Source organism: Talpa europaea (assembly GCF_964194135.1).
Source record: "Talpa europaea genome assembly, chromosome: 8".
Taxonomy (NCBI): Eukaryota; Metazoa; Chordata; class Mammalia; order Eulipotyphla; family Talpidae; genus Talpa; species Talpa europaea.
Genome location: NC_140075.1, coordinates 111,582,092 through 111,607,108, shown reverse-complemented (window position 1 = coordinate 111,607,108; position 25,017 = coordinate 111,582,092). Strand labels below are relative to the sequence as shown.

Below are 25,017 nucleotides of genomic sequence, written 5' to 3'. Positions count from 1 at the left end.
GGGCGACCTCGCGGCCCCCGCTTCCCCGAGGCCCGCAGGCGGGATCTGTCTCCGGCGGCGGCGCGAGGCTGCCCGGGCCGCGGCCGGGTGAGGCCGGGGAGGGGCCGGCCCCTCCGCCCCGCCCCTGGGCCGCGGGGGCGCCTCGCGGAGGGGAAAACACGCCCTGCCCCCGCGCTTTCTGGGACCGTGGGAAGTTTCTCGGCTCCCCTCAGATTCCTGGAGCTCAGAGTGCGAACTTCCTTGAATGGACGGAGCCGGGGTGGCTGGACCGCCGGGCCAGGAGCTCACTTGACCCAGCCTAGACTTTTCCCCTTGGGACTTCTCCTGCCAGAAGTTCCTGTAAAGCTGCACTGCTTTGTCGAGGAAGGGAGGCGGGAAGGAGGGATAGGAAGGGAGGAAGGCCCTCGGCGCCCTTCTTGTCCTTAACCCCCATGGGGAGGTGGTCGTCTTCAGGTTTGTAGCTGAGGAACTCAAGGCTCAGAGTTATAACGTGGAGAGTGGCTCGGTGCTCAGGCCCAGGGGTGGAGTATAGAGCAGTTGCATGGATTTTTGAAAAAGTTAATTTCCCCAGACCTCGGTTTCGCCATCACTAGGATGTAAATGTTGGTTTCTGCTTCAGGGAGTTGCAGTGAAAATGAAACGGAATAATGCATGGGAAACATTTAATGCGGTGCCTGGCATATGCAGCTATTAAAAGATGTTAGCTGGTATTGCTTCAGAGGCTATATACCCAAGGCTATATAGTCAGTAAATACCTAGCTAGATTCAAGACCCAATCAGTAAATACCTAGCTAGATTCAAGACCCAACTTCATTGGTGTTTTTGTCGTATTGGGTGTTTTTAGCTGCATTATATCCCTCTCAAACCTTTTTACCTTTAAAGTTAGTTAAGATCACAGATACTTAGGGCCACAGAGCAGGTCTTTAGTTTCTGCTGTGGGATCCATAACTGTTTTGAAGTGTCCTGATAGCTTGGCATGTCTCCAAGTTACTAGAGAGGCGATGTGAGGGACAGGAGCAAATTGTGTTGGGGGAAACAGGTTGCTTGATTGACCACGGGGCATATTAGGTCACCAGACCTTTCTGATAATTGAACTTGTGTGGTACTTGGGGATATGGCTGTAGTTATTCATTCATTCTTTCAAATACTTGAGCCCCTGCTATGTATCACGCATTGTTCTAGGTGCTGGAGAATGAGCAGGGAATGAAGCAAAATGCCTGTCTTCATTCCAGTGGGAGATGACAACACAGACTATACCTTTAAAATATAAAAAAATCAGGTAGCAAAGTAGTTTTTCTAGACATCAAAAAGTCTAAAATCTTAAAATAGTAGTTATCGGCGAAGCCATAAGCATTTAGAGACAAGGTCAGTTAATTTTTGTTTCAGCACACCCACTGCAGGTGCCATGTTCAGATGTCCATTACTATGGCAGATGGAAAGAGGGGACGTGTAGAATTGTCCACTTTGGGAAGAAAGTGAGCCATTTATTACCAGGAAGACATTATCCCTGAAAAATAAATGATGGATTAGAATTTGAAATGTAAACACTACATTAGGGTTTTCAGGCAGCGCCCATGTAACTCATCTCATTGAAACCAGCACTTCCAGCATGGTGTAGTAGAAAGAACTCAGAATTTGAAGACAAAATGATTTGCTCTTGGATTTATGTCTGCCTTGCAATCATCTTCCTAGGCCTCAGTGTGCTTGTTTGTAAAATGGCATTACAGTTATTGTGAAATCAAACGAGATCTAAAGGTGTTTCTGTTAATGCTGTTCTTTTAAAAAAGCAAACAAATGAAAGTCTAAATACTTTCGTGCCCACCTACATAAAGCTTTGTTTATGTGCTAGGAAGCATTTGAGAGACAGCCTCTACCCCAGAAAGACTTAGGGAAACACCTGCAAGTGCCTCATGTGGTGATTCAGAATTTGAAGTGTTTTAATTTCCAAGACTGATGTCTCAAATTCCTTGTAAGAGTTTTCCTTTCATGTCTGTAAGTTCAAATCAAATTAAGGCAAATTAAATCAAGGCAATGTCTGTCAGTTGCTGTAGAATTTTAAAATTCTTTCCCCCCAGATCCCTTTGGTAAGTATTTTCATGCCAAACTTCAGTTTTGAAATTAGACCTCCCTAACACCCTGCATAGAACACAGGATCCTTTACCACAGTCTTCAGGAGCTGTGGGTAGGTGCTCTCTGCTCATTCTAGAATTTCCAACTGCGTTTCTTTGGGTTGAAGAGAGCTATGGCAGCTAAAAGAAAGCCTTGAGATCATGAATTTCCTATTCTCCTACCAAATAGGACTGACCTCAGATCCTTCGTGTTAAGGTTTGGAGCATTTTCTAAGAATGTGTTAAAGCTATTCAAGTTCCATCCTTTACCATGTTATCACAAGTCCAGCCCTGACTAGCTTCCCTGCATTCTTGTCCCCATGATGGCTCAAAGACTTTTGGGTCAGCCATGTCCCTCATCTCCTTACAGGGGGCCAAGATGGGTCGCCGAGCTCAACAGCAGTCAGCTCAAGCGGAGAATCATCTCAGCGGCAAGACTTCCTTTTCAGCTCTGTCTGGAGAGGTAGGTATTAAAACACCTACAGAAGTTCTCCTAAGAGATAGGGATTACTTAGTGAGCAAGGGTTTCGTGTTCCCTGTTTCTTCTCTTTCTTTTTCTTTTCTTTTTTTTTTTTAAGATGTATTTATTTATTTATACAAGCACTGGGTACAGTCAGAAGCGTGGGAGGGTGAGAGAATTCACCAGAGCCGAGCTGGGAACGGAACAGGCAGACAGACGAAATACACTGCTGAGGGGAGCAGCGGGCGGCAGGAGAGGTCTGTCGCGCCATGTGGGATCCTCGCCGGTGGCCGGGGATCGAACTGGCGCTGCAGAGGCTGCGGACAGCTTCACAGCATGGTGCTCAACTGCCTGTGCCACCAGGGGAGGCCCTGTTTCTTCTCTTTCATGCCAACCTTTCTTCCTGCCTTGATTGGGAAATTTCCTTTTCATTGCAAATGACAGAGGAACTTTTTCTCTTTGATTCTGCAGTAGTGTTTGTGCATTGCTTTATAGTCTCAGTGAAGAACTTAAGTTAGCTGAAGAAGGGATTGGGAAGTTTCAAAATCCAGGTGTTTGTGGGTTTTTTTTCCCCTGTTGAATAAATGCCAGTGAGCCCTGCTGGTGACATCTGGTTGGATTACACAACTGGACATTTGCTTTGAGTGGTGACCTGTACTTTCTCAATTTTTCAGGCAGGAAGGGGTCAGTGCTGGCCTTACTTTCCTGGAAACTTCGGGATAAGAGACCTGGAATTATGGGAGTTTGTCTAGCTGCTTTGTGGAGGGTGGGTCATCCTGATGAGCAATACTTTTAATGTCAGGGTAACTATTTTTGGTGGTTTCCTCAGAACCCCTTTTTAATCTTCCTCTGCCCTTTTGAAAGAACTGTGCCCATTTTAGAAGTGAGCTGCAGGAAATCCCCTCTGTCAGCTCTTCCTAACTTCTCCACTGAGGGCTCCTTCCTCCCAGAGCCCATGGTGCCTATTATAGTGTTGTGCACATTATATGCTCATTGTGTTTTTCATGTCAGCCTGCCCCCCTAGATAGTGGGTTCCCAGACAACAGGAAACCTGGTTCCTCAGCCATCTAGTGTGTTGGCCCATAGTAAGTTACAGCAGTTGAGGGGATCTATGCTGAGAAACTGAGGCACCTGGCTTGTGCGTGAGCAAAGCATACTGTGGACAAGACACAGACACACTTTATTTACATATCACATGTGTAGGGATATTCTTCACTTTCATAGGAAATAAATTCTCTACCATTTCTTTAAATTCTCCACATGACCCTTTGAATGTATCTTTCATTTTCTCACCTGTTAGAGAAATATGAGTGAATCAATTCTTTATGCTAATGTAACAACCTTGCCAGCACAGAAAACCTGGTGACTGACTCTTGGCCTCATTGTTTGAGGACAGAAAGGAGTGCGTGGGTGGGGGAAAAGGTGGGAACCAGAGGCCACATGTCCTCTCGAAGGGGGCAACCACAAACTACCTAGCCAAAGCCCACTACTGCTGTGATGAAGATAGGCCTGGTAGTCCAGATCTTTTCGTTTTCCAAGAGACACTGGCAGTCTAAAATTTTGTATGAATGCAACATGATTAGAGGTTAGCAACTAATTATAAAAACAGGGAATCACCCTATGGGCTAGATTAGATCTGAGGGTTGTCAGTTTGTGACTTTGGCTGTACCACTTCCATGATGGCACTTATTACATCGTATTGTAGTTGTTGACATGACTGGCTTGCTCTTAAGAGGTGAGCTTCTGAAAGGCAGGACTGTGTCTTATTACTGTACCCTTTTTCCTCAGTGCCCCCACAGAACAAGTATGAGTTGAGGGGGTGAGGCCCAGGCTGTGTGAGGATTGTTTTCAGAATCTGAGTGATCTTACCAGGTGGGCAGAGAATGGAGCATTAGAGGGACGGGGACCGGGGGTTGTAGTATAAGGTAGGAAGATGGTGAAAGGACACTTATTGGGCCCAACCCTGGACCTCAAGGAGCTTGAACCTTAGTGGGTGCCTTTAAAAGAGAAATGGACAAAAGACTGGGTTAATGAAAATCTACTCTGGGCCTTCTGGTCACTTTAAACAGTGTGTCTAAGAGGATCTGTCTCAGCACCAGATTATTTATTCATTTTTTGGACAAGTTTTTAGTAAAGTTTATTGTATGCCAGGCACTATTTTAGGGATTTGGCATGTTTCAGTGAACTAAGGAGACAAAATACCTGCTGTAGTAGAACTTGTATTCTAGTGATCATTGGCAGCCAACATGACTGGTTACAGATCTGCTTAATCACCGAGGAGATTCCAGCAAGTGATAATGGTTAGGTAAGTGAGCCTGTGATGAACCAGCAGGTCCCAGCATGATCTGATGGCTTGGAAGCCCTGTGTGGCCCCCATACCCAATCATCCCCTCCCCCCGGCCTCCCCGCCCAGAGTCAGAACTGTGAGCGTGTAACTCCAGAGTCACAGACTGTGATGACTCTGTCAGTCTTTCTGGATGCCAGCAGAGTTCCCCAGAGACAATTCCCTCTCTTTATCGGGGCCTTAGCACTCTTGGGAGAACATGATGAAAAGTCATTCTGTTCATCACCCAATGGGTGCCCCTGAAAGTGAAGTCCAGTCAGAATTCCAGAATTCTTCCTTTCTTGGGTCAACTGAGGTTTAAAGCAGTGTGGGCAGCCTCCCCCGGGGCCAGATGCTCACTGTGCTGTGTGGGACTTTTGACTGTTTCTTCTAAAATTAGATCCCAAGACTTGTGTATGTGCCCATTTACATTCCAATTCTGAGTGTATAACTTGATATATTTATTTCTGACCTCTTGTTAATTGTGTTCTGGGGTGAAGCTCCATGAAAACGTAAATATGGTACTTGGGGACTCTCAGGAGTGCTGGAGTTACGTTAGTGTCAAGTAGAAATGAGCAATTTAAAGAGATTTGGGGGAGTTAGGAGTGCTGGTAAAGGGAGCAGAGAAGCAGCCTGCTGGCATAGACAGAACAGACGGCTTGGCAACAGAGAGCCAGCACTTGAAACTCACCTCTGCTAATTGCCTGAACCTTGAGCACGTCCACTAACTGCTCTGATCCTCCATTTTGTGATTTGTCAGCTGGCAGTCACGATGCCATCAGGTTGGTGGGGATTAAGTGAACTATGCATTTGAAAGCACTTTATTAATAAACTGAAAAGCACTGCACAAACATTCATTCAAAAAACCGGTGCATATGTATTTGGACAGTGCTTTGCACACTTTATTGAAGAGCAGCGAAGGAGGAGGATTAAGCCTTTTCTTTTGGAACTGATTTGGAAGTCTCTTCCAGGACTACTGCTCATTTATCCAAACGCTGATTAGTAGTGATTTGACGCAGTATTTTTGCTTTTGGGGTGCACTGGGGATTCCTTTTCAAGAGTGGATAAGAGCACAGATCTTGGAGTTGGAGGAACCTGACACCCCGGCGCTGCCTCTTATTAGTTCTGTGACTAATGTAGTGATTCACGTCTTTAAGCCTCCGTTTCCTCAATGGTAACACCAAGACAATAATATATATACTTTGTAGGGTGACTGGAAAGGAAAAAAAACTGAGATAACAGATGCAAAGTCCTAACACAGTCTGACACATAAGCTTCAAGTATATTGCTAACCCGTCTTATTTTTCTAGAACTTAAGTGTTCTTTTTAATTCTGCCTTTTCTTCTTGATGGAGCTTGAAAACTGGTGACCTTCAGGCTGAATTTAACTTACAGCCATGTCTTGTGTGATTCATAGAGAGTTAAAATTTTTTTAACTTGGTTGTTAGTTAGAAATTAGGATACTTCACATAAAAATCCAGACTTGGGACTTCTCTTTAAAATCACAAGTTCTGGCACAGTGGGAATGCTGGGCTGGCTGGAGCTGATACTGCTGCTCGCTTGCCTGGACCGCCCTCTCTGCTGCTTCAGTTACGTTACTACACAGGTCAGATTTACTCACATCCGATCTGCTTAGCTCCTGTTTCCATTTGACTTTCAAGCTCCTGCCCTCTTAGGATGGATTGATTTCCATGCATACCTGTTTGTCTTGAACTTGCCTCCATGCAATGAACACTCAACCTAGTACTCGAATTAGACAAGAGTGATTTTTCTCACGGCAGAAAGTCCTGGGGAGGACAGGGCAGGGTGGGTGTAGTCACTGGCCAACAGCTGCTTTCCCTGGCCCCTCCTGTTTTCCTGCTCTGCCGTCTGGGGCTCATGACTTGTTCTCTTGGTTCCAGGATTACTGTCTGTTCCCCAGGGAGCAGATCTTCATTCGAAGCAGGAAGAGAGGGAATAGTTGAAGAGTTCAAGGTACATGCCTGGGAAGTGTGTTTCAGGAAGGCAATAGCCAGAGACCTCACAGAGTAGATTTCTCCTTACATTTCTTAGGTTGGAACTGGGTTTCACAATGACCTTCAGTGTGAAGGGAGTTTTCAGCTGGGCACACTGCCATACCCTTACTATGGGGGGGTTGGTGGGGCGAAAAGGAGGATGGCTATTGAGTAGGTGGTTTGCACTGACAGGTCAACTTTAAAAAAAAAAAAAAAGAATTTATAGAAAGGTTTTTTTTTTTTAATGGGCTTGGGTATGAAAGGGAAGGATTATTTTTAGTAATGAAAAAAAAATACCCACATTCCTCTCTAGTTTTCTAATTTAAATTTGTATAGAGTTTGGTGGAAAATTGTATGTGCTGAGGTCACAGGATACCTGGCAGAGAGCCCTTCGTGAGCTCTTTCCTTATGCTTTTCCTGCCATTTTCTGGGGTTTTTCTGCCCATAGGGTACCTGTGGCGCTGTCCAAGTCATTAACTCTTCCCCCCTCTCTAGTAGGACAGGAAAGGTGTCTGGATTTGTTTGGTTATTCTATACATTTCAGAGAACTTTTATTTTTTTTAAAAGATATATTTATTTATTTATACAAGAACCGGGGTACAGGCCAGATGCATGGGAGGGTGAGATGACTCACCGGAGACAGAGTGGGGAGCAGAACAGGCAGACTGATGTAATACACTGCTGAGGGGAGCAGCGGGTGTGACAGGAGAGGTCTGCTGCGCCTTGACCCTCACCGGCCAGCCGGGATCGAACCAGTGCTGCAGAAGCCGCAGACAGCTACACAGCGTGGCTCTCAACCGCCTGCGCCACCAGGGGAGGCCCAATTTTAGAGAACTTAGCTAACTGTATTGATTGACCAAAGAAGGTGAATTCTTCATGTAGTTTTGCTAGCTCAGATTTGGTTAGAGTCGTGCTTGCTTCTCTAGGTCGTTGGGAAGATGAAAGATGAACTTAGGTAATACGTGTGAGGTGTCGAGTCCACATCTAGCTCACAGGCACCTCTTGAGAGTGGTTGCATACTAAGAAAGTGGATGACCACACTCTTCCAGTTTGGGGTGACTCTTTGCCACCTGTCACAAGTCAGACTTGGGTCAGTAGATGCACAGTTCAGTTACCATTCAGGTGATGAGCACCTACGTGTATGCAGTGTATAGCTGTCTCTGGGGGAACAGCTCTGAGAATTAAACTGGATTTCTCTGGCTGGATTTTTACCTTTTGTTGAGTCAAATGATTTTGTTTTTACACAACTTGTTCCAGAAAAGATCCGGCGATAACACTCCATAACACGAAGACACTGAGACTTGCAGAGAGGTTGGGTCACTTGTCTGGACTCATGCAGCTAATCTGTCTCTAGTTTCTCTGACTTCCTGCCAGGTGCTTAACCATTACCTTGCCTCTCCTACCTGCCAGGTGGGTCAGTGTGAAGGTCTCCAGTAAAGACTTTTGGAGAGAGTGAAGAGATTTTTGTGTTCTCCTCTTAGGACTCTTCTGGAGCTGGAAGTGTGTTCTCTCTCACTTGCTCATCCGTATTTGTCCACTTGTCTCCAGAAGTGTTTGAGTCACAGCTGTTCTCTTCCTCCACCCTCCGCCCCCATCCCTTTGGTGTTCCTCCTAGGACTCAGAACTGAAAGTGAGCCAGATTCTCGCGCAGGAATCTGAGAAATGCTGCTGGGCTCATGTTCCCAAATTAGGCCAATTTCCTCATCGCCCAGCAGCTTCGCTCAGCTGGAGCTCCCTGGGCGCTCTGCCTTACATCCCTCGCCCTCTGCCTGTTCCCTGACTGGTCTGCCAGCCCGGCAGTTATTTTCGGCCCAATAGGGTTATCTGCTAACCCTTTTTGGTGACATTTTTCTTCTTTCTCACAAAAATAACTTTCCTGATTGGTCACATTTTTCAGCCTTTTTCGTAGGCCCCCTCCGATGGGCTGGATCGAATGATGCTTCTGATAACGTCGTCCAAGAGGGATGCGGGGAATTTGATGTGGAACTGTTGATGAGGAATGCACTTTCCACATTCCTATTTATGTCATGCTTTGCATACTTTGGTTTTGAACTTGCCCTTGGGGTGGGCAGATTTGTGTCCCTGACCCATCCCTGGGGCTGGCCATGGTGTGGGAGGGAATGTCATCTCAGGATAAAGTGCGGTTACAAGTGGAAATAGCATCTTGAGAGTCTCCTTCAGCGCTGGCTCCAGCTCTTTCAGTGTCCCAGGACAACGCCCTCTGACAGCTCAGGCGTCATCTTACTCTCTGTAAAGTAGAGAATCACTCTTGTTGGCCGCCTGCACATCCTGGGGTGGAAGGGGGTGCTGTCAAAGGACTTTAAGCTCCCCTCTTCTACCTGTGGGGAGGGTAAATGAGAAGACTCATAAAGAGCATAGCCCCATGCTCCGTGAGGCTAGCTAGTGTTGCCGTGAATCACACAACCCGAGGAATAGAACAGGTGGCCATTTTGTCTTTAATGCTCCGCCGATCCCGCTGTGTTACGCTAAGCCTGTTTCCTCATCTGTTGCCTGGGGCTGCTCAGAGCAGTTACTGCACAGGGTAAAACTCAGGACAGTGCCCGACATTTGCACACTGTTACTGTCACTGTCTGTGTCACAGGAGAATTTGGAAGTATTATCAACTTGTGTTCAGTTGCAGTTTTGTTCGAGAGAGAGAGACTTGTATTTCATACAACTAACTGTTCCTTAGGGCAAAGAAACATTTAGATGAAGAGTTCTTTTGGTGAGAATTCTTTGTGTCACCGAAGACCCAATTTATTTGTCTCCACTAGTAGTAGCCCTTCTGCCTATGCCATTGACCAGTTATTTGTCAGTAGCTCCCATGTTTTCAAAACCCAACCCTCTGTCTAGAAATTGGAAATCTTTCCAGAGATTCATTGCTGACATATCACTCTGTGGTTCTGGGGGTAATGGGGTAGGGCATGATGAGGACAGGTGTGATCAGAGTGACCTTAGTGACCTTGGAGTTGACGGTAACAGCCATCCTTTCATTCACTTGTGAAACTTGATTGAGAACTTTCTGTGTATCAGGCGTTGTACTTGGAGTTGCAATACAGTGATAAACCAGATATGTTGTCTGTCCTCCTAGTGCTAGATGGGAGTGACGACAGAAGGCTGTGGGAATACCCGCCCTTTTACTCTTGGGGACATTGGAAATGTCTAGGAAAAATACCATTTTTGAGCTGAGCCTTGAAGGATGAGTAGTAGTTAGCTGAGGGAAGGACTCGGGGGTGGAACGTGTGCCGAGCCTTGGAGGTGAGAGAGTGTGGTGTGGTGCATGTGTCAGTGGAACAGATGACCATACAGGTGAGGGGGCAGTTGACCATGCAGGTTATGGATTAGTAGCCACCTGCAACTTTGCGAGCATGAGATGTTTTCATATATATGAAAACTAGCTCCCTTGCCTTTGACAAATGAACAGTGTGAGCCCAACATCTCTTGTATGACACTGAAATAATTGGTAAGATGATGAGTTGTGGCCTTACAGTATTTTTCTAGCCTTGTCCTCATTGAGGCATCTGAGCTGCAGCCCTCCCACTTTGTGTGTCTGCTGGTCACGAAACCTGTGGGATGTGCTCAAGTGTAGTATTGACGGCTTTTGACTCTTCTGGCCCCTTCTTTATAAGGAGCTGTTAGGAGTCCAGGACTTTGCAGTGTTTATAATTTATGTCCTAAACATTCCTAGCTTCCTTGGAGGGTAAAATCCTCCGAGGATAGATTGTTCTCATATTTATATGTACATGATAGGTCTTGATAATACTAGGAGAGAAATCTGCCTGTTATATAAGTAGCACTGACTTGGTTATGATCTGATAGGATTTAGAAAATGTCTTTGATTTCATACTGTAAGAGTCAAGAGTCACCTAGAGTCTACTTATATGCTAGCTGCTTAATAAAAATGTGTAAATGAATCAATGATACAAACTCAGTTAAAGCCTGTGATCTATGACTATTGCATTCCCTCCAGAAAGATGAGAACCCCTAGCTTAGACATTGCAGCACCCCTTCTTATGCATTAAAAGGACAGGTGATTAACAGCCACAGGTCATATCTGCTCAGAGCTCATTCCGAAGGGACTTGCAGATTTTATTATAATATTGGAATTTGGTTCAACTCAAATAGATTACTGGCTTGTGTTCAGAAATCTTTTTTTGCTATGTGAAAATTTTCATGGTAATGGCACTTTTGTTGTAATGAGAATTGACATATGTTTAGGCAAGGTTCCCAGAGAAAGGACTTCTCAGAATCTATGGCTGTAAATAAGATTTTGTTAGGGGAGAAAAAGAGAAGTTGAGAGTTGGAAAATGGCTGAAGCCACCGTTAGCTCACCTGGACTGTGGCAGCTGCTCACACTGGTCTGTGTCATTTCAAGCTCAAAGCCCTTTAACAGAGAAATTCAGGTTGATTTTGTGTGTCATAGGGAACCCGCAAAGATTTTAATGCAGGGAATGACATTATTCACTTTGTTTTCTAAGAAGGTGAATCTGGCAGTTTGGTGGAATGGTCCGGAGTGGGAGCGATTGCTGCCGGGATCCCTGAGGAGGTGGTGGAGCCAAGCCCGCCCTCCCCTCCTCCCAGAAGATGAAGCATGAACTCAGACAGCGTTCCCAACCTCTGGGCACCCCTAGGCTGTTTTCACAGTTTTGGGTGTTCACATGGCTGTTTTCACAGTTTTGGGTGTTCACATACCAGTAGCATTGTTATTAATGTTTTTCTTTAAATCAACTCCCCTTTTATACTTAGGCATATTTGTTTTTATTTATTTTTATTATTTTTTTAAAGATTTATTGATGTATGCATACAAGAGCTGGGGTAGAGGCCAGAGGTGTGGGGGGTGAGAGGATTCACCAGAGACAGGGTGGGGAACAGAACAGGCAGATTGACCCAAGTACACTGCTGAGGGGAGCAGCAGGCGAGTCAGGAGAGGTTTGCTGTGCCATGTGGGTAGCTCCTTGGCTGGCCGGGGATCGAACTTATGCTGCAGAGATTGTGGACAACTTCATAGGTTGTGTCTCAACCCCGTGTGCCCACATTTGTTTTTAAAAAGAAAGTTTACTGATGAAATTTTGGCTTGTAATAGTTACGTTTTCCCTATTACACACTAAACCACGTTCCTGACTATTTTTTAAAAAGCACCTCTATGTGCCACCTGCAGTCACCTTGCTTACACCAGTGGCGTATGTGCCTTGCTTGGTGAAACAATGAAGCCTGGCAGAGCTGGCAAAGCAGATAGATTGGTGCCCTAAGACATTTTGAAGGAAAGATGGATGGATGTAGTGACAGATTGCTCTTAGAGGTAGAGGGCAGGGAGGTGGAGTTGACCCCACGGGTAGCTAGAAAGACTGAGTAGATAATGGCATTTTTGAGAATTTACTCTCAGCAGCAGGGAATTAGAAGTGATAATTATTTCAACCTTGGCCATCTTAGACCTGAGTTACCATTATGGTTTTCAAAGAGGTCTTGTCTTGTCCAAGAACAATTGAAAATTTGGTCTGGAAGTTAAGAAAGAGGGTTGAACACTAATGAAAGCAGATGTGGGAGGCGTCAGCATGTATTCTGAGGTCTCTAAGAAGAGCATGTGGGAAGAGCTTCTCATTCTGTTGGGTGGCATGTAGACCCTTCATGTCTGCAGATTTTAAGCTGTGGGGAGACGTGATCAGATTTGCATTTTGGAAACAGCACTTTGTCAGTCATCAGTAAGGGATGGATCCTGGTTTTGTGGGTCCCAATGCTTGTAAAACTTAGAAGTCTTCTTTAAGAAAGATAATTCAAAACTGTGAATTTAGAATGAGATAGGAAAGTAAATTCTTACAAGAAAAAAAATATGGCTAAGTTACGGGAGGCTTGGCTATTTGGACGCTTTTCATTATCGATCCCATTAGGCAGCTACCACAAATGCTTCCACAGGAGTGCCTGCAGGGATTTAACCTTCCCTCCCTTTCTAGAGCCCTCAGCAACTCTCAGGGCCTGAGACTTGGAGCAGGGAGATCAGGTAGGACCCACATGAGAGAAGGCAGACATAAGTTGGCAAAGTCTTAATTTGTCTTATTGTGCTCTTTTGTCTAACACCTCAGCCTGCTGAATATCGACACAGTGAAGGCAGGTGGTTGACTTGATCCAGGTTTGGGGGAGTTTTTGGGGAATGGGGTTAAAAGACAAGGGAGTGAGGCTTGATGTGATGGACCTGGAAAATGAGCTGGGTTGATCGGGAAGGAATGAAACCAAGAAGGCAGTTTTGAGATTGGAAGGGAAGGGGGAACTAGTTAGTTCAGGGATGGAGCAGTTCCAGGTGTAACCTTTTGAAAAAGTGGCAAGGACTTTGGTGTTTACAGGATGGGGCCTTAGGAGGCTAAACTTCAGATGAATGCCCATGTAGATGATGACTTTGGTTAGAGTGATGGCACCAGTCGTGGAACAGGAGTGCCCAATTTTTGATCCATGCATGTTCAGGCAATTGTTAGGGTCAGAGTGGCGACGTAGCTGAACAGTGTGAGTTTCAAAAGAAGTATTCCATAATAACGTGGAAGAATAATGCTCTAGAGAAACTTTGAGTAGTAAGGCAGCAGCATTACCTGGCACCTCAGTTTGGGGGATTTCCAAGAATTGAGCAGGTTCTGCTTGAAACAGCTGCAAGAAAAATGAAGTCCATAGGAGAAGGGCAAGAGGTGAAGAGGTGGAAAGCGTGTGCTGTGAACCTCATCTGCTAGGAACCATAAGGTGGTGATCATTGGAGCCCTGTTGAAATCATTAGTGGGGCTAGATTTTTTTTTCATGTAGCATGTGTGTAATTACTGAGAAGACATAGGATGATAGTAAAATATTCTTTTAATAATGATACTTTGCAGGAAAAGAGTACTGGCTGATGTTGAATGTCATTGGGGATAGACTGAAACACTCCTGGTGCCCTGCCTTTACTCAGTGTAATGGAGAATTATGTCATCGTGTTCAGTCAGTTGCTCTTATAGTTCATTTTATCCCCTCCTTTGACTTTTCAGATGTAACTTTTTATACTGTTTTTTCAGCAGTTGATCCAGAGCTTAAAACATGCATCTTTTAACTGAGCACTGGCTACGAAGAACTCACATCATACCGCTTCATATAATACATGTGACCCTTGCAGCAAAATTCTGTGTGTCCCCTGGCCTGCCTGGTGCTAGTGAAGTCATAGACTTTATTTTTTTTTTAATTTTTAAATTTTTAAAAAAGATTTATTTATTTATTTATACAAGCACTGGGAACAGTCAGAAGCGTGGGAGGGTGAGAGGATTCACCAGAGCCAGAGCGGAGAGCAGAACAGGCAGAGTGATGAAATACACTGCTGAGGGGAGCAGCGGGCGGCAGGAGAGGTCTGCGCGCCATGTGGGACCCTCACCCGGGTACCAGGGATTGAACCGGTGCTGCAGAGGCTGCGGGCAGCTTCGCAACCCAGTGCTTAACCGCTGTGCCAACGGGGAGGCCCGCGGGGAGGCCCGAAGTCATAGACTTTAAATCTCCATATTTCATGAACTCAGTGATACACTTTGTCATTTCACTTTAAACAGCTGCCATTGAGAGAGATGAAGAGAAAAAAAGTTAGTGTTTTACAATCACCCACATGTCCAGCATTTCTGGTTTTTTATATTTTGTTCTTAATTTCTTCATGTAGATCCAGGTCTCCATTCAATGTCATTTCTCTTTAGCCTGAAGAACCTTCTTGTAGTATAGATACGCCAGGAATAACTTCTCTTCTTGCTTTATCTGAAAATATTTTTGTTTTGCCTTCATTTTTGAAGAATATATTCTGTCGGTACAGAATTCTGGATTTTTTCTTTCAGCCCTTTAAACATTGCCAGCTCCTTGTCCTCTGACACTTGCTGTTTCTGACAATTGTCCTCTGGTATATAAAACTTCTTCTCTTCCCTCAACTGCTTTAAAGATTTCCTTTATATCTTTAGTTTTAGCAGTTTATGATGTTCCCAGAAGTGATTTTCCATGTATTGATTCTTGGGATTTGCTGAGGTTCTTCAATCAGTAAGTCATCATTATTTTTTTTTTAATCAGTTTGGGGAAATTTTAAGTAATTTTTCTTCAGATATTTTTTCTGCTCAATTTTTTTCCCCTTGTTCCTGGACACTGATTACAAATTTGTTACATAGTTGATACTATCTCACAGGTTTGTCCTGTGTTGTTCAAATTTGATATTTTCAATTATGTGTGTTCACGTTCACTGATATTTTTTCATTTGCTATCTTCAGACTGAGCATTTCATTTCAGATATTGAACTTTTAAATATATTTGTCTGTCTTCTAACTTTTATTTTTCTGTCCTCTATTTGTTTACTCACTATGACTGTCTTTTAAGTTCTTGAACATGTTTATAATACCTTCTTTAAAACCCTTGTCCGTGAGTTCCAATAGCTGGGTCATGTTAGGGTCAATTTTATTGTTTGTTCTTTTGAGTATGGGTTATGTTTTTATGCTTCTTCATGTCTGGTGGTTTTTGTTTATACAAAGGACATTGTGGATCAAATATTATAGAGACCCTGGATTACTTTCCTCTGAAAGTGCTGATTTGTGTTAGTTTTGTTAGCCTACTACTAGTAGGCAGTTTAATTATATACAGATTGCCTTGAATCTATAAAGACTTGGTTTTAGGCTTTGTTAGGTCACATCTATTTTAGTCCCAGAACAAACCCCCTAGTTCCGGGAGATGGTCTTTATTCCTAGGTGTGACCCTTCTATGGTCTCACTGGAAAACATAAAGTGTGTACCAAGTGCCTCTAACTTAGTGAAACTCAAACATCAATCTCCCTGTCCATTATAATGAGCAGTGCTGAAATCTCTTCTCTCCTCAGCTTTTGATTTTTTTAGCCCATCAACAACTGCTTTTCACTGGGTTTCTGGGAGGGGTGCAGTTCACAGACTGACCAAAAGATTTTTAGGGGAGCTTATACACAGATTTGGAGTTCCTGCCTTCCCAGAACTTAACCCTCTCTATTTTTAGTGACTCTGACTGCCCCAAAAGTTATCCACAAGCTAATAAAACTGCATTTTTCTGCTTGAATGCTAGCTACTCAGTGCTGCCCAAACTTGAGAGTGCACTCAAAGGGAAAATTCACTTAAACATAGATTTTTGTTTTTACCCAGTGCATTTTTTTTCTTTCAAGGGTAAAATCCCCTCCAGTTTATGCCTGCCTTTGTTTGCCCTCCAGTGCCTTCAAATAGTTGTTTTTTTATATTTTGTCCAGAGATTATAATGGTTATCTGTGTGAAAATTAGTTGAATAAAAACTGCTTTCCCATTACTAGATCCAGAACCTGCCAGTTGCTTTTGGATTGTTTCAGAATCCACTGTGGTTTTTTTTCAAGTGGTACTGTTGGCAAGAAAAGAATGAGAGTAGTTGTTGCAGAAACAGATTGTGTTGATTTTCTCTTGGAATAACTGGCAGGGCCATTCAGGCGGGGCATGCTGTTGAGACAGAAAATATTCTGACATCAAAGGTTCACTTGGAAGTAGTGATCAGAAGCTTGGATATGAAAATAGGCCCAGAGACTTGAGATTCAGTTGCCAGGATGGGCAAGCCCATCCATGCAGATGCTGTGCCGAGCATTCCAGCTAATCTAGAAAGGCCTCTAGAGTTGGAGAGGTTGGCAGTGTTCTATTTCATGGGCAGGCAGCTATACAAGAGCCTTAAACTGCGTAGCAACATTTATGGATTAAGGGGCTGTACCCAGGTCATCAGGCCCTTGTACCAGGCCCTTGTCACCTGGGAGCAGTAGTGTGGCTGGCCTTCAGCATGTCTTATTTAATGAAGAGTGGGGAAAGAGCCTGAGAAATCAACCTTGGGCTTGTACTGATAGGCTGAAAAAGAGACAGAGGGTAGCATATTGTAACACTGCTCAAAGAGGAAGAAAAGAGGAGGTTTTGACCAAAATGAGAAAACCAAGAATAATGCAGTGCCTTTGCCATAAACCAAATGTATCCCATTTATTTATTTATTTATATAAGCACTGGGTATAGTCAGAAGCATGGGAGGGTGAGAGAATTCACCAGAGCCAGAGCGGGGAGCAGAGCAAGCAGACAGACGAAGTACACTGCTGAGGGGAGCAGCGGGGTGGCAGGAGAGGTCTGCGCGCCATGTGGGACCCTCGCCCGGCGGCCAGGGATCGAACTGGTGCTGCAGAGGCTGCAGGCAGCTTCACAACCCAGCACTCAACTGCTGCGCCACCTGGGGGAGGCCCCAAATGTATCCAATTTAGGCAACCATTCTTTATCTTGTTTTGTGTCCTTCCAAATTTGGTGAGGTAGAAAAGATTCCTTTAATAAAGACGTGATGGTGAGAGGAAGTGGTAGTTTTTGAAAACAAATGTTTAACAAACTTAAAAACTGTCAGCTGTTCTCCCAACAGTCAGTACCATCCACACCTTCCCTCTTGCTTCCACAAGTGTGAGCCAACGTCTCACCACAGTGAACAGGGTGGGGAACAAGCTGTTGTGCCCCCTCTGGGCTTCACATGATGGGGCCACCAGCCAGGGGGTTAGTACTTCTTTCAAACTCCTGCCACTCACTTTCCATCATCACCCTTGAGGATCAGGTTTCTGAAAGCATCAAGGTTACGGCTTGTTCCTCTGCTCTCAACTTGCTCCAAGTTATTCTGCTCTGGATTTGGTTGAGGGAGCAAGTCTAGACCGTGCTTGCACAAAGTCACAGGTGCTGGGAGGGACTGCTCCTTGGAGCGTGGGGAGCCCACACCCTCCCTGTTGTGCACATCATTGGCTGCACACATGCCTGATGGATTTTTACAAACTGAAAGGAGTTAGGAGAATGACAAAAACATAGGTTTTGATTTATGATGAAAGTTGAAGGGAATGTTTACTTTGGCTGAGCTGCAGAAAGTATGGGCAAATGGCACAGCTTTCTAAGTGTCTGGAAGGTATAGAGACAAGGACAGCGAAGAGCTGATGGAGGACGACCCACCAGGATGTGACTGACATGGAGGGGATGCTATCCAAGGCAGGAAAATCCAGGATGAATTCTAAGAATGATTTTCAGAACTAAAATCTGTTCTCCTTGGACCTCTTCGACAAACTGCTGGCAGCCCCATCCCATGAGTCATTTGAAGTGGACAGCTGGATGACTCTGTGCTGAGCTATGGGGCATGGGATTTTTTTTTTTTCCCATAGGGTGTGTGTGAATATTTGGGGAAGTGTGACACCTCCCTTGTAATCACCAGACACTGTGGCCTCCTGAACATCACATTTATTTCTCAGTGAGTGCTGGAGCTGTGGCTTCTTGGTTCACCCTACTTTAACACATTTCTCTCTCCTCAGGGAAGCTGCAGTAGGGAAGAATTGGGTCCCAGGGATTAAACTTGTCAAGGCAGCCCTAAACAAAAGGCTCTACAATGTTTGCCTACCCAGAACTTTCCATACTTGAGTGTGGGCATTAAGTATTTCTTCCCTCATAGTCTGCATTTTATTACTGTGATTATTTCTGATGGGTAATATAATTGCCACCATCACCACCGTTTATTTAAGTGTCTGCTTTGTGCCAGAGATTTTTATCCGGTTTTTACTGTTGATCCTCACTCACTGCCCACACTTGGAAAAGGAGGAGGCTTAGTGAAGATGTGGCTAACTTGGGGCTACACAGCTAGAAGCTGATAAATCTAGAAGTTTGACCCAAGTCTGCCCCTTCCTCAGTATTCCCTCTCCCTACTTCCCTTCCCTCACCTTTAACACTATAGCTTTCCCCCTTCACTTTCCCCCTTCTGGCAAACCCACTTCTTCTCCTCATTCAGTCACTCATTCTTCAAAGCTGCAGCACTGCTGGAATAAAGATGAAACTTTGGGACACACAGTGAAGACACAGCTACTTCCCAAGTAGAAAGATTATACTGATTTGGGCCTAATACGGTTGGCTCAGCGCTCCAACTGTCGGAGTTTACTTTTGGCAACCCTATTTAATCCTGATTTGACTCTACCTCCCCTCAGCTTGCGTCCCCAAGGAGGTAAGGTTCAAACCAACCTATCTTTTGGTTCTTCCGTCTACTGAACATGTTTAGATCATCAGTGGATGCCTCTTACTCTGTGCCTGGAGTGTAAGTGAAGATGGTCCTTTCGGTTTCGTCCTCCCTGGTCTTTTCCTTCATTTCAGTCTAGATGTCATTGACCTGGTTTCTGGCCTTTGGGCATTTTGTCTCGGCCCAGACAGATGCTTTTCTGTAGCTGCTCTGTGCTTCCAGCCCATTCTAGCTGGCATGCCTCTAGGGCCATGTCCATGTGGTCAGTGCAAAGCTTTGGTGTCGGACAGATATGGTTTTGGGTCTTGCTCTGTTACTTGCCAATAGGGTGACTGTAGGTGAGTCACCCTTTTTTTCAGCCTGTTCTATAGTTTCCACATGCTAGATTTGTCTGATCCTTTCTCACTAGCGTTATCAAACTTATTCTCTCGGCTGATTTCCCAGTAATCTGGAAGTCAAATTGGAAGCCTTGGTTCTGATTGAATGTGGGGGAGGGATTTTCCCTGGGGGTTCCCTGGGTATTTGGGTGGCAGTGTGTCATGTCCCACTGTCAGCGTTGCTAAGCTTGATCACAGAGTTAGGTGGTGATGGACATCTCCACCTGGAAGGGACCTCTCCCTCTTGCTACTGGTGCATAACATATGGCGCCATTCTTTGGCACCAAGATAATGTCCAGCTCCCCACCATTCTGTCTTCCACCTAGTGGCTTTAGCATCTATTAATGATTCAGTTTTTCATTTTGATTGGTCTCAACTTAAAAGAACTATGTTTACAAACAAGGACTCAGTTATAAACTTGGAAGATCTATTATCTCCCATGACCTTAAACCCACATGGGGAAAACTTGGGTCTGTATTGAATTAGTTGTCAGATGCAGGGTTGAAGCAGGAGGAAGGAATGGGCAGAGAAGGAACTGTGCATGGACAGATCGGCGGGACACGGGCCGGCCCTGCAGTGGGTGCACATATGCTAAGTGTTAATCGCCGCTTCAAGCCTGTAGGAACACCTTTCTTGTGTCTTCTTCCAGGTTGCAGGAGAAAGGAAGGGCAGGTGTTTTTAGCAGAAATCAAGGTAGAACTTGGTAGCTGTATTGCCCCTAGAAACTGGAAGATGGGTAGGTGTGGAGGTCGCAGTGGATCTTTCTTAACTAAATTTGTTTTTGCAGAATTCTATGTGAAATTTACTCATGTGCTCGAACTGGCTTCTTGAAACAGGCTGCCATTTGGATTGGGGACTGATTCATATTGTGGGCTTCTCTAGGACTTTTGAGAGTGTGTGAGAAGTTTCTGAGCCCAAAAGGCTCCTTTTTTGGCACTGTAGCATCTTTCCTATTTCGGCATCTCAAGAATCTGGGGGAGCCATATAAAGATCAGAAACAAGTCTGACCCTAAAGGCTCCCTCTGACTTGGTAATTCCAGCGAATTGAATGCTGGCCCAGTCGGATGAGACCATATAAAGAGGCTGTTTCCTGAATTTCCCGCTCTCTGCCTCTCACAGGCTCCTTTCTGTGGAGAGCTGGTATTTGAGGACCGCAACCACCAGTCACGTGCTTCCAACTCTTTACTCGCTGTTATTCCTGCCCCTGTTTTATTTTTGGACAGAACACATTTTTGCTTCTCTTCAGGAGCTATGCGGGGTCCTGCCCCCTCTGTCCATCAGGCGGCGGCCCCGGCAGGCTGTGCTTATTTCCCACACTCAGAGACGTGACTCCAGCTTTCAAGAGAGAACACCAGGGATGCACCGCCTAAGGGCCACCGTCACCCGTTCCTATTTCTGTCCCTCCTGGTGGTGCACATTTTAAGACTCTTTCTTTTTTTAAAACAAGATTGGGTAATGTTACCTGGCAGTAAATCTGCCAAAATTGGAAATCGTTTTCACAGCCGTTGTCTTGGGGCTGTGCCCCTGACTTTCAGAAGCAGAGCAATTTAAAGAATAAACTGGGACTTGGGGATTCTAGGATCAGGTCTGCTTTCCAGCTTTTTTCGCTTGCTCCCATCCAGTTTCTCCTCCCTCCTCTTTAACTCAGAGCAAGTAGATTTCTTCCAAAGTGCTTAACTCAGATGGGTAAGGCTTCTCCAAGTTTTTGGTCCAGGAGAATTCTGGAGTTGGTATGCTTGAGAATGAAAAATATATTACCACCACTGTTTTAGCCTGCCTATAGATTGTTTCTACTTTCAAGGATGGTGCAAAAGTAAATTTCTTTCTTTTTCCTTTAACTGACAAGGCTGTTACACAGAGAACTCAGAAAGTTTTGAGAAAAAGTAAATTGCACATTCCTGCTTCCTCTTGTATGTCCATACCTGATGGGCTGGGCTGAAGAGGGAGAAGCCTGGCCCAAATGGAAGGATCCATACTAAAGGATTACAACTTCCCAACCCTGAAGGCAGGGGCAGGAGCTCTGACTGTTGAACTAGGGAGGGCATTCAGGCCCCCAAGTCCCCTGCATCTAACCTGTCACCTCAGGAGGGTGAAGCACAGAGTTCTAGCAGCAGAGCAGCCACAGCACTGCATGGCCTTGGGTGTTCAGTGTTTCAGATTGCTCTGGGCGGGGGGGGGGGGGGGGGGGAACTGGATGCTTTTTGAAACGGGGCTAGATGTCTTCAGAGTCTGCAGGGAGAATAGGTAGGCATAGGCATTCTGAGGCTGCTTCTTGCCAAGAGCCAGCCAGAGTTTTAAGTTATATTGCTAAGACCAGTCATCCACTTATATCTCAAACAGATCATTTGCACCTAATTTCAAGCTACTGCATTATGATCTGGTAGTATCAGCTTCCACTGAAGGCCTGCATTGATGTTAAGGAACACAGACCACCCCCCCCCCCGCCCCCCAATTTTCCCCAGTGGCCCTTACCAGCCCAATGATCAGTTAACAGCACTTGCTGCCCTGGGGTGCTGTGCACTGTCCTAGTTTCCCTGTGCCCTTTGGGTCTGGTTGCTTCTGGAATGCTTTTCTTTTTCATTTCTGCTATCTTCCCAATTCAGGATAAGCCTCACTCTTTCTACTAAGCTTCCTTGATCTCTCCTTGTCCTCAGAACTTCCTGAGTTGGTATAAGTGTCTAACTTGCCTACATGTATTGCAAGTTTTTGCATGCTATCCTCAGGATGCCCCAGGATAAAGTGGCCCCAATAAAAACCATCATAGGTAACCAGAAAACTGTAAAACTTGGGGATCCCCATGACTGAGGGATCCCTCCTCAGCTTCACCTCTGGATGCTGGATGCAGCTTGTCCCTGGAAGGACTCTGGGTACCTCGCCCTCAGCATCTACCGGTGTGCTCTCTTCAGATTAAGCCTGACCTCCAGTTTCTAGATTTCCCACAGACCAGATGCACTCTGAATTCGGCCTCTTCTCAATCTCATTAATCTCGAGTAACATCTTTTTTTGTTTTTTTAACTCATGTAGCGTGCTTAGGATAGTGTCACCTCCCCACAGAAGGAACAAAGTTGACCTCTGGGGGAGACCTTTTATAACTTGGTTAAAGTGTTTAATTGAGTCTGTCTCATACAGACACGGTATTGCGTGTGACCCTAACAGGACTCATAGTGGGAGTATTTACAAAGACGAGGTCTTATCCTTGGTCTCAGAGTACTAAATGAGAAGCTTCCCTATTAGGACCGAGACATCTCCCAGCCACTGCCCATGTATGACCTCACAGAGAGCTTGCCTGCCCCCTCCCCTCCGCATCGCCTGTCTGCCTGCTGCTGAGGTCGACGAAGACCCCGTGCAGAGCAGGACAGCCATAGCCTCTGCCTCGTTTTGCACAGAAAATCTCTTTGACCCTCTTCCCCTCCTGGCAGGCTAGGGTGCTACCAGAGAGGCAGGAAGGAAAACGTATTTTGATGTAAAATAGAAATATCAAAAAATAGAAAGGTATTGTGGCATATCAAGAAGGTGTTTTCTTAAAACATCACATGTTGAGCTTGAAGCCATGGACGTAAAGGAAGCTGCAATGACACATTTTCATCTAGGAGTCAGCAGACCACATCCTCCTCGCTCAATTTGGCCTGCTGCTTGTTTTTGTAAAGTTTTATTGGAATACAACTACATCCATTTGCTTCCTTATTGCCTGTGACTGTTTATTACCCTGAAGCAGCAGAGTGGAGTAGCTGCAGCAGAGGCTGTATGGTCTGCAAAATCAAAAATACTCACCGCCTGCCCTTTACAGTAAAGAAAAAGTTTGCCAGCCCCTGTTTTAGTACATTATATCCTTAGTATTTTAGTACCTTATATCCTTAGTAAGGATATACCAAGTATATCCTTAGACTGAGAATGACAGTTATATGAGGCTCTCAGGAAAAAGTTGATATTTCAAGAAATAGTCCTAGGTGAATGTTGGGTGGGTCAGTATAGGAAAGATTCTTTGCTGTTTTACCCTACTGGAGTGGTTCAGTGGATTACTTGATGTTCCTTTGGAATTTTCAGTTGAGCTGTGCTGGCAAGAATGCCTGCAGCTTGGGTTTCTGAGGGTCTCCATAGCAGGTGAATACGTACTGCCCCAATAACTTGAGTAGATTTTAAAAAAATATTTATTTATTTATGCACACAAGAACAGGGGTGCAGGCCAGAGGTGTGGGGGGTGAGAGGATTCACCAGAGACAAAGTGGGGAACAGAACAGGCAGATCGACTGAAATACACTGCTGAGGGGAGCAGTGGGCGAGACAGGAGAGGTCTGCTGTGCCATGTGGGTAGCTCCCTGGCCAGGGATCGAACTGGTGCTGCAGTGACTGCAGACAGCTTCATAGGCTGCGTCTTAAGCCCTTGCGCCACCAGGGAGGCTCTTGAGTAGATTTTTAACATAGTAGACAATATTTATTGTCTTTTAAGCAAGGTTCTCTGGTATATCTTTATTACACCTCTGTTTGTACAAGTAATATAAGTTGACTGTAAAAAATATTTGGAAAATATACAACAGCCCAAAGAGGGAGACTCAGAATTGCCCAGAATTCCTTCAGTCACTGGGGTCTCCTCTTCCTAGCATACTTACAGCTAATTAACACCAGATAATAGGTATTCATGAGCTTCCCAGAATCAGAAGTGTGTAAAATGAACTTTTTACAAGTTGACATAGATTGAACTTTCTCCCGTCACTAAGCATTTTTTAACATAGCTTTTTTTCATTACTATGTAGAATTTTCACATGCGCAGCCTGTGATTTACTTGGTTCCTCGTTGATGTCCATTTTGGTTTCCAACTATTCATTATTCAAAAATGGCATTACGTTTCTCTCTGATTATTTCCTTGGGATAAATTCCTGGGATTAGAATTGCTGGCTTAAAAAAGTATGAGCATTTCTAAAGCTTTCAGTAGACATTGCCAAATTGCCCTCCAGATCTTGCCAATTTATATACTCACCAGAAGGGCATGAAAACGTCCAGCCTTTCCTAGCAAATCAGAAAGGTTACTGTATGTTTATTCGAAAGATCCGGATAGGTGAATGTTGGTGGAGGTGCATGTTGAAATGACAGTGGTGAGTGACCCTATTTATTTTGTCTTCTTTTTCGTGGCAGGTGCCCCCTCCCAAGCCACCCCGCCGACAAGGAGGCTGGGCAGATGACTCCACCAAGGCCTACAAGTGAGTGCGGGCAGCTCCTGAGGGTGGAGGTGTGGGTTCTTTGTTTTCTGGGGTGTTCTTTTATATTTTATAACAGTTTTATTGAGATGTGATTCATGCTCTGTACAGCTCACTCATTGAAAATGTACATTTTGGACATTCTCAGTATTTTCAGAGTTGTGTCATCGTTGCTATCAATTTGAGGACATTTTTATTATCCCCCAAAGAAACCCTGTTTGCATTGACGGTCGCTGCCTGTATTTTCGATCTCCGCAGCCTTCGGCGCCCCCCAGATTGCTTTCTGTGCTGTGAGCGGCCCGTTGCCATCATCTGAATGGAGTCAGGCGTCCTGTGGGGCCAGCCTCCCCCTATATAGTGTTCTCACAGCTCACCTATAGCTTAGCATTTTGTGTTCTTCTCAGTGAAATTTTCCAAACAGAACAGAATTGTCTGCTGGATGACAGATCATTTTGGTCCTTAATCCCTAGCCCTGTCTCAGATGAAAGGTAACCCCCCAACAAATAAAACCTACAGGAGTGGGTGACTTTCTCCAGCTGAATTAACTACTTCAGATTTACT

The 25,017-nt window shown here is 44.9% G+C and overlaps 1 protein-coding gene across 1 annotated transcript in view; it reads left to right on the top strand.

Moving 5' to 3' along the window:
• IFT43 (intraflagellar transport 43) overlaps positions 1–25,017 on the top strand; it is a gene marked incomplete at both ends in the record, with an annotated part of 72,329 nt that overhangs the window by 110 nt on the left and 47,202 nt on the right. Inside the window, 2 exons of the mRNA XM_084239633.1 lie at positions 2,479–2,571; positions 24,395–24,459. Coding sequence (XP_084095759.1) covers positions 2,479–2,571; positions 24,395–24,459 — 158 coding nt within the window. The remainder of the gene's footprint in view (positions 1–2,478; positions 2,572–24,394; positions 24,460–25,017) is intronic.